A 9,734-nucleotide genomic window follows, 5' to 3' on the forward strand; every position below is an offset into this window, starting at 1 on the left:
AGAACCGCCTACTCATTTTCTGTAGGGATTGTGGACTCCATTGGTACGGCAAGGCTCTGGCTATGGGCTTGGCCTGCCTGTGTGTGCTGTGCTGACGTGAGGATGAGACAGCAGCCATTTTCCAGGCAGAGACAAGCGCACGTACACACAGCTGGCCAGGCCAGGAGCTGCACCAACTCCTTTGCTAACCTGAGGTACTGAATCCATCCTGTTATTCCCCTTAGCAAGCCCTGCCTGTTTCCCCTGGGCCACCCAGGCAGTTATGGCAGCCAGGCTTTCCTGAGGATCACCAGTTCAGGAGACAGTTGTTACCGGAGTCATCAGCAAAGACCAGCAGAAAACGTGCCCTGGTACCTGCATCTCAGACGCGAATTTCAAGCATGCCAAAACTGCCGATGACTCAGACAACGTGTGCGTGTGCCTGCAAAGCCACAGAGCTCAGCTTTCCAGCTATTCACATACCTGCATTTGATCACCAGCTGTTTGGTCTTTTTGTTTTCTTTCCCTGGGAGCTTGAGTTTTAAACATGAATTCCACACTCAGTTCAGCTCATCATTTCTATCCCCTTCACTTACTAAGTGACCTACTTTCTCCCCTGTAGCAAACAGAAAACACTGCTTTGGGCTCCCTTCAGCAGATTCATTCCTGCCTCTACATCTGAGACTGCAAGAGCTTTGGTCTTGTTTTTGTCTCAGGCCTTTGAGCATGGGTTTTCCAAAGAGCAGTCATGTCATATCAAAGATACATTACCGCATCTGTCCCTTTAGACCATGCTTTGTGTTCCCCCCACACCCATGCACTACGACCTCCTTAACTCAGTCACTTGTGCTCAGCAAGTGGCTTAGGCACCCAGCAGTAATGCCGCTTCTTCTCATGTCTCCCACGCAGTCTTCACAGTCCATGCCATGCTGACAGCCTGCCCTGCTGCTCCTGCAGGGCCATGGCTCAGCTGGCTCTCCTCTGCTGGATCCTTTTCTTTGCCTGTGCTGAGCATGAGCAGCTCACTTTGCTTACCCGACTCTTGCAGATAAGTCCAATGACTAGAGTTCAGCAAACTGATTCCCCTCCCTGGCATTTTATCCAGCCCACTTATCCGCTGAGAGTTTCTAATCCAAACAGCCTCCCAGCACACGATGTTCCAGTGCTCCCAGGCTCTACCCAGCCTCTGTCCTGCCTCGTCCTCCCTCACATGACCACTTGGGGGATGACATTCAGCCCCCAGGGATGCAGAATTCCCTGGGCGGAGGGAAGCAGTGTCTCCAGCAGTCAGCCCTGATGGTACAGAACAGGATGCCATCCTGGCTAGACCGGCAGCTCTCCAAGGATGAGACAGTTTTCATCTCCTCTGCAGGCCCGTAAACCGTACTGCCATGCTCGGCTGGCCAGCTCATTCCCTGCTCAGCTCTTTTGTCCACATCACCAGCACTGTCTGCAGTTGTGTCAGCCTCCTTGCTTGCTTATGCACCAGCTGGGGAGCTGCAGCCACCAACTCTGCCCCAGGGTACACCCGGGGTACACCCGGGAAAGGAAGGAGGGTGGACTGGGCAGGAGACAATTGCCTGTGCCTGTGGCAACAGAGGAGGGTCCTGCTCCATAACACCCAGCAGCTGTGGACCACCAGGTGAGACTCCATCCAGCTACTCAGGGATGCACCTCCCCACCCCCCATCGCTTCTGCCGAAGTGCCACAGCCTGCAAGGCAGTGGGATTTTAGCGGAGTACCCCAGAGCACCACCATGCATCTTTCCTTCCCCACTTGTGCTACACTGCCTGTGCTGCCTTTGCTGCCACTCCTCCTCCTCAATCCCTCCTTTTCAGTCCTGCTGGGCATTCCTTGTCTAACTCACTGGGTCCTGACAGCAGCTGCTGGCTAGTGACAGTTAGATGTCTCATAACCATGGTCCCTCTCAGCAGCCTGGGGTTTGCCTTGCAGCTCTCCAGAGAGCCACAGGTTTTGGCTCAGCTCAGCTACACAGAGCTAACAGCTCCCAAAATCCCCATTCAGAGGCTTTCATTCATGAAACACAAGGCAGCAGACCAAGAGCAGGACTCTGTCCCTCAAGGGACGCCAGACTGCCAGCCGCCTGAACTAGCTGTGGCAGCAGTGCCCAGCAGAAAGTGCTGTAGGGAAAAGGACAGAAACAGCACAAACGGGAAAAGCTCTGCAGCTTGGCAAAGCTCTGGGAAAAAACTGTCCTGCAGTAGTTACTGGGACCAAAGTAGGGAATGTAAACAGCCCAGCATCCACAAGGAGGTCATAACCTCAGAGCCTGGTTTCCCTTCCTCTTCTCCATCCTGCCTAATCTCCAAAAGCTGCTCTGTTTACTAGCAAGATAAGTAAACAAACAAAGGAATGCTCCAACGCAATGATTTTTATTTTTCTGGCCAATCCACATGTCCTGGTCCCTGGGTGCATGTGTGGGAGCTGTTTCTGCACACCAAGGCAGCTGGCACACAGCACTGCATGGGCAGCAGCAGGCAGCCGATGGGCACAGGCAGCGTCAACAGCCCTGCCTGCAAGTGGCTGTGCAGAGGGGCAAAGGGGGAATGGGGTTTCCCTGCACAAATGCAGGCCTTGCTCCAGGGAGACTCCGATTTATGCATTGTGGAAAAAAACACACACCTAAATCCAAGGAGAAGGAGGAGACAAGGCAGCAGAGAACCAGGACATGCCCAGTTGGCACAGTGGGGCCCAGCACAGTGGAGCCAATAGCTGGGCAAACCCTGTCACCCTCTACTGACTTTCTCCAGGGGCAAAGGATGGGACAAGCTCATCATAGAGCAAAACTCTGAATTCCATCCAGGGCTGCAGCACCCCACAGGCACATACAGCCAAATCCAAATGCGTTGCCTTTTGCCAGGCACTGGAGGGATACAGTGAGCTTCCTTCCCCAGGCTGCTGGGCTCTGTGGCTTCCAGGCACACAGGGACACTTGAGGAAGCAGGAGGAAGAGAGAAGTATGGAAGGACGCTCAGTCCCCTGCAGGCTTTGGGTGACAAATCACCTGCATTAAGTTCTCAGAACACACCAGCTGTTGGTATCTTGCTGGGGACCCAACAGACCCTGGACAGGAGCTGGCTGCAGGGCAAGTCGTAAGGTAACCAGATGAATGCAAAGAAGATGCCATGAACATCCAAGGCCCTACAGGCCTCTGCATGAAGCAGCCACGGAAAGCTCCCAGCATAAACCTGTTTGCTTTGATTTCCTAATCTGAAACAACAGGACACAGAGCAGAGAGATACAGTAAAGCAGTACAGCAATGAGAATTATTCCATGGCTCCTGCCTGTTCCCTGGACACGTTGCTCCAGGAACTAGACACAAAGGAGCTACATTCCTGCCTTATCCAGGGCCGGTTCTGGCTCTGCCAGCAAGAACAATTGGACTGCCAGGAACTGCGCCTTTCCCAACCCATTTGCTTTGGCTCTCTACACGCAGCGCACCGCCCGGTCCAAAGTAAACCCGTCCATGCGCGCTCTCGCTGGGGCTCCGGGGCACCGCCCGTCTCCCGGGATACGGGAGCGGCTCCCGCCCACCCGCCGGACGCACCTCTCATTGGCTGAGCGGCCGCCGGGGGGCGGGCAGAGTTCGGCAGTCTGCACCAATGGGACGGCGGGGCGGCGGAAGCGGAAGTTCCGCTGCCATGCCGGGCGCCGCGGAGCGCGGCTCGGAGCTCTCCGAGCAGATCGAGGCCTTCGCGGCGCGGCTGCGGCGCGGCGGGGAGCGGCCGCGCTCCGAGGACACGGCGCGGCAGACACTGTCGCTGCTGCGGAAGATCGTCGGGCACGGGCGATGGAGCCGGGCCGGTGAGGGCCGGGCGGCGGCGGGCGGACGCAGCGCTTTCCCCGGGCGGGTGCGGCTCCCCCAGCGCCGGGCGCGAGGCGGCGGCGGGAGCCGCGGGAGGGCAGTTGCGCCCCGATCGCGGCTGTCGGGTGCGGAGGGATCCGCAAGGCCGGGGCGGGCCCGATGCGGCGCCGCTGGCGCTGTGGCCCGCGGGAGCTGGGGCCTCGCTAGCAGCGACCAGCGGATTCCCAGTGCTTGTCCTGCCGCGGCGGAGCCCTTCCCAGCCTGCTGTGGTCACGGGCGGCATTACCTGAGGAGCTGCCCTGTTCCAGCTTTGCTCTTCCCTCAGCGGCGTCAGTCCGAGCACGGACCTTTCAGCAGCACGTGGTTTCCTCTTTCAAAGGAAGGACCAAATGCACTGATGAGGTCTTCCCTAAGTCTGTGTTATGACCAAGCGTTTCCGACTGCAAAACCCACCAGTGGAACGGGCTGCTTTGTGAGGGGTTCTCTGCTCACCCCTTCCTGTTGTTTCTTGGTGCTGTGGTCCTTGTGCTAGAGCAGCTGCTGGCCCTGGGATGTTGAGGGGGGGTGCACTGTTTTGATGCACACATGGGCTTGCTCTGGGCAGCAATAACCAAGGCTCTCCCCTCTTTCAGGGGAGCTCATGGATCTGATCCGGACAGAGGGCCAGAGGATGACAGCAGCCCAGCCGTCGGAGACAACAGTGGGCAATATGGTGCGAAGAGTATTGAAGGTCATTCGTGAGGAATATGGCAGGTAAAGTGCCCCTCTTGCTCCTTGTATCTCTCTGAAAGCCCAGAACCCCGCTTTTAAGTTTCTTTGGTGAAACCCCTTTAGTTTCCATCACCCCCTTTTCCCACCTCTCCTAGAGAGGGATTCAGGGAGTTTAACATCGAAGGAAACCCTGTTGTTTTCACCGTGGGTGATGACATTGTCTCTTTAGAAACCACTTGGTGAAGGTGTTGTGGGTGCATGAGAACAGTGCTCTGTCCTTGGGCTGTTTTCTCTCTCTACCCAGGGGGTCCCTCCTACTGGAGCAGTAGCGGCAAGCCTGCTGCTTGTCTGTGGACAGCTGTGTTTGCACGTGACTTAAGAAGGCACTTTTTGGCAGAGATTTGGGTGCTTTTCTGCTGAGACAGCTAGGGAAGCTCTTTGGTGTGGCATGGTGTGCCTCCTGTGTGTGGCTTTCCTTCCTGTCTCTTCACATCCAGGTGTGGCACACTGTGGGGACGGTGCTCAGCCTGGCTGTCACCCTGTGCTCTTTCCTGAGGCTGAAGAGGCCACTTCTCTCCACAGGCTTCATGGGCGCAGTGAGGAAAGTGACCAGCAAGAATCCCTGCACAAACTCCTGACTTCTGGAGGACTGAGCGAAGATTTCAGAACCCCTTACCCCTCCCTCAGAGCTAATGTTATTGAAGCTATTAATGAGATGCTAATTGAGCTAGGTATGGATGGGTCTGAATTGCTCCTGAGTGAAGATTCTTATGGGATGGGACAGATAATTCCTTCTTCTCTAGGTGAAAAGGAAACAATAAGGATCTGGGAGGCTTAATCTGAAGGAACTAAGGGACTGAAGCCTTGCTGCTCCCAGGACTTAAAATGAGTCCTCTTTGGCTTACAGGGAGATGGGTAGATTGTGGAAGGAGTGATATGGGGGACTGTTGGCCTGTGCTCTTGGTCTTCTGGGAAGTCTTGAGTCCTCTGAAGAAGAGTGTAAAAAATATGCCAAGGTTGGACCATAATCTCTGTGCACATATAACCTGACCCTTGTCACAAAGAATCGTGATACAATTTTCTTTTTCTGTGATACTTGTGACAAATCAGGTATTCAATGCACCTTCTGAGGCCCAAGTTGCCCCGCTATTGAAGTACAAAACTGCTGAAGTTTTGTGGGCCTGGTGGTTATCTGGAATAGTGCTGACACAATCCACTCCCCTCACAATGGAGTTTTCAGTACAGCTATTTCTGTATATAGGGGAGGGTATAGCTAGGGAGCATGGGGCATTCAAGGGCCAGCTTCTTGGTCCCACTACACTGGCAAAAAGAATGGGGAGAAAAGCTGCTCCTGCTCTACCAGTGCTCGTAACATTGCTTTAGTGAAAAATTATCTTCTTGGAGGACAGTCCTAGCAGCACAAATGTTGCTTTTGCTGGCTGCTTTTACACTCATGTCTTCCTTCTGTTACAGAGGGTACCACTGACAACATTGCTATGCAGGCACTGGAGCACATTCACTCCAATGAGGTGATCATGACCATTGGCTACTCACGCACTGTTGAGGCCTTCCTGAAGGAAGCTGCTCGCAAGCGGAAGTTCCAGGTCATCGTGGCAGAGTGTGCGCCGTTCTGCCAGGTAAGGCCTAGGCTGGCTGTCTTCTCCCGGTACCATGTTGTCCTGCACATTCTTACTGAAATCTTCAGACTGGAATCAAGATGAACATTACGGAAATTCCTCTGCAGTTAAGAGACAGGAGACAGCTCATTATCCTGCCCCAATATCCCTGAGATGAAGGGCTGTGTTCGGGTTTCGTCGCTTGGTATTTTTGCAGTTCAGACAAGAATTGAGTGCTGATAGCTCTGCAATTGCACTGCAGGAGCTATGTCACAGGGAACCAATTGGATTCTCCCTCTTTTTAGGGTCATGAAATGGCTGTCCGACTGTCTAAAGAGAATATTGAAACTACTGTCATGAGTGATGCAGCTATTTTTGCTGTCATGTCTCGAGTCAACAAGGTAAGGAGGGCTCCGCTGGAGGAGGGAGTTCATGGCTGGTTGGGTGCTTAGGCCTCTCAAATCAGCTGCAAGTCCCAGCAGTGATGGATGTGTTTCTTCACTGAAGACTCAAAATTGTAATAGTCCCTGTTCACTGCTGCGGTGGAGATTTAGTGTGGAACTCCAAGTCAGTATGATGACGGATTGCATGGCAGTAGGTTTTTCTGGCTTAGTGGCTACCGTTGCCAGACAGCCTCAAAGGATTAACCTCAGCTATCAAAGGACATGGAACAAAAAGCAGTGTTTCCAAAGGGAAGAAACACCCCTTTGCCTGAAACAGAAGATGACTGTTGAAGGGAATCACCAAGGTTTGCCTTTTTTAAACAGACCTGTTCTGTACTTTATAGAGATGAAAACTGCAAACTTTGGCACCCCAAAGTGGGGGAAAATAAAAAGTACTTGTAACATATTAAAATCCAGCCACATCAATTCTTATCTATATATTTTAAGTTGCTTTACATTATTCTTATTTTACTGCAAGGGAATTTTTGAAGTGAGCAGTCAAGTTACTTGTACAAAGCTTACTTTGTAGGTCTGTAGAACAACAGGAACCACAGCCCAGTTTCTGCTTGGTGTTCCCTGCAATAGAGCATACGTTTGTCTTCTGAAATTCTCTGTGCTGGCCTCTCCATGCTGGAGTCATGCTCTTGTTAGAGAGGAACGTCTCAGTGCAGAGCCAGTGCCAGATGAAACAGATCAGGCATTCAGCTGTCCTATAACTCCAGCCTTTGGCTGGCTGGCTATACTGACACAGTCCTCCTCCAGCTCATCTGTCAGGGTCCGAGCCAGGAAGTGTTCCTTCCTCAGTTTGCTGTGGAACATGCTATCCAATTCTGATTTGCCCTTTTAAGGTCATCATTGGTACAAAGACAATCCTGGCCAATGGCGCCCTGATTGCTGTGAGTGGGACTCACACTCTGGCGCTGGCAGCTAAGCACCACTCCACTCCACTCATCGTGTGTGCCCCCATGTTCAAGCTTTCACCACAGGTAAGTACAGCAGCTCTTCAGGACTGTACCTGCAGGGGCTTTTACTTGTGGGAGTTTAGGGTGGAGAGCACCATCTGTCACAAGGCAAGGTCGGTCAATGAGCCATCTCCCCCATCTAGTGCTGTTACTTCAGATAGGAGATCCTCACCCAAATCTGGCACACCTCAGGATCTCCTTGAAGCACCGTCCTCTGCCACATGTGCAAAGCAGTACAGTGGGTGTAAGGATGTAGACCACTGCCTAGACTGATGAGACTGGCATTGCCATACTTATTTTTCCTCAACCATGACAGATACCAATTTGTACCATTAGTGTTGAAAGGCAGAGAATGTAGAATAAGACACTCAAAACTCTTTCTTACACTCAGTACTTTTTCAGTATTTTCAGATGAAGTTGCAGACTGAGGAAGTCACTTCTCCAGTTCCCTAGGCTTTGGCAAGGGCAGCCGTGCACAGAAGGCTCTAAAAGCTTTGAGGAAAACCTTTCATCTATAAATGTTAGAGAGGTTCTAGACGCAGGCACTATGTAATTATTGTAAACAGAGGTAATATCACCTGGCAAGTCATCTTCCTCTGCATTAGTTGACAGGATCTGTTTACACTAGGATAATCAGGTAAGGGTTTTTTCCTGATCTTCCTGTACTCTTTCTCATTTAGTTCCCTAATGAAGAAGATTCATTCCACAAGTTTGTGTCACCACAGGAAGTGCTGCCATTCACAGAAGGTACTGGTTATTCTTTATACATCTGGTCAAGCTGGTTCAGACTACAATTTTTTTTTTTTATAACTCACATAAAAAATTAAACATCAGGCTATGTTATAACCCAAGACGGAAAATCCTTTTTTACTGTCTTTGGCAGAAAAGAGTGCTGTGAACCATCCAGTTTTATAACTGTATACTGTGTAAAGTACAGAAAAAGAATTTCTTTTGAACACTGTCTTTGCAGTTTTGCTTCTGCTCTGAAACAATCAGTGTTTTATTACAGGGTGGTGATAATGATGCCAGGTGGGGTAGCAGCTTCCTGCGGGGCCGGACAGATGCCCAACACCAAGGGCAGCTTCCCTTCTTTCCTACAACTTCTTGAAACTTTGTTACATGATACAGCCATTGAAACAACAGTATCTCTGCCATGGGCTTCCTACACAAGCACCATCTTTAGAAAGGCATCAGCGCCCAAGCCCATTTTTAGTTAGCAGTCTCTTTCAAAGGCCCATTTCTATGTGACGAAGACTTTTGAAATGAAGAGAGCAGGCTTGGCACCAGTTTTTAGATTAGCCTTCAGAGCATTTCTTTAAATAACTTTGGCAGTATGAGGATTCTTGTATTACATATTGGTAGGGTTTTTGGCAATTAGTCAGTCTACATCAGAGGGAGTCTGGGGTTTCTACCAGAAAAAATGACCAGAAATAGAGTTTTGCCATTCATTCAAGATTGCTGTATACCTGTAATTCAATGACATCAGTGAAGAAGTTGTAAAGTATTCAGGATGTTCAAGTACTGACTTCAGGGTGGCATGTGCATAGCCAGTTTGTTTAGGGACACAGGAAGTTGTGCAGAAGGCTAAATGTACTTTGAGTTGCTTTGACTGATATTGCTGCTATTCACTTTACAGGGGAGATCCTGGCAAAGATCAATGTTCACTGCCCAGTGTTTGACTACGTCCCTCCAGAACTCATTACTCTCTTCATTTCTAACATTGGGGGTAATGCACCTTCCTACATCTACCGCCTCATGAGCGAGCTCTACCATCCAGATGACTATGAACTCTAATACTGTGAAGCACATCGCTATTGAGACTCTTCCCATCTTTCTCTTTAGAAAGATACAACAGCTAATCAAAGTCTATGTTGCAAAGACAGGTTGCTGTGGGGAGCCAGTGGGGAATTTGCTCAGCAATGTCTTTCCTAACCAAAAGCAAAAGAAGGCACAGCCCTTGTACAGGTTTTTATCTCTGTGCTGTGTCAGAAAGCATGTGGAGCTGCTAACCCACTTTGAAATAGCAAGGCATATATATGTAACTCTGGGGCAGCTAAGCTGTTACTTCCAAGTACGCTGCAATAAAGGCTGTTTACAGTGATCTCACTGTTAAGCACATTTTCCCTATGCAGTTGTTTTGTTTCTTTAACTAGCAGGAGTTTTACCAGTGTAGTGAGTTGCCTGCACTCACTACATG

General features: G+C 50.8%; 1 protein-coding gene across 1 annotated transcript; it reads left to right on the forward strand.

The window, feature by feature from the left end:
• Positions 1-3,615: 3,615 nt before the first annotated feature.
• On the forward strand, positions 3,616-9,655 carry EIF2B2 (eukaryotic translation initiation factor 2B subunit beta). Its single transcript, XM_042047780.1, has 8 exons — positions 3,616-3,804; positions 4,438-4,558; positions 5,099-5,247; positions 5,990-6,153; positions 6,438-6,533; positions 7,424-7,561; positions 8,218-8,284; positions 9,174-9,655. The coding sequence occupies exons 1-8, from the start codon at positions 3,642-3,644 to the stop codon at positions 9,329-9,331; spliced, it is 1,056 nt and encodes a 351-aa protein (XP_041903714.1). The 5' UTR covers positions 3,616-3,641; the 3' UTR covers positions 9,332-9,655.
• The last annotated feature ends 79 nt before the right edge of the window (positions 9,656-9,734 follow it).

The sequence above is a fragment of the Corvus kubaryi genome, unplaced genomic scaffold (genome assembly GCF_017639235.1).
Source record: "Corvus kubaryi isolate FWS band 111438036 unplaced genomic scaffold, C.kubaryi_AGA036_p1.0 66, whole genome shotgun sequence".
Classification (NCBI taxonomy): Eukaryota; Metazoa; Chordata; class Aves; order Passeriformes; family Corvidae; genus Corvus; species Corvus kubaryi.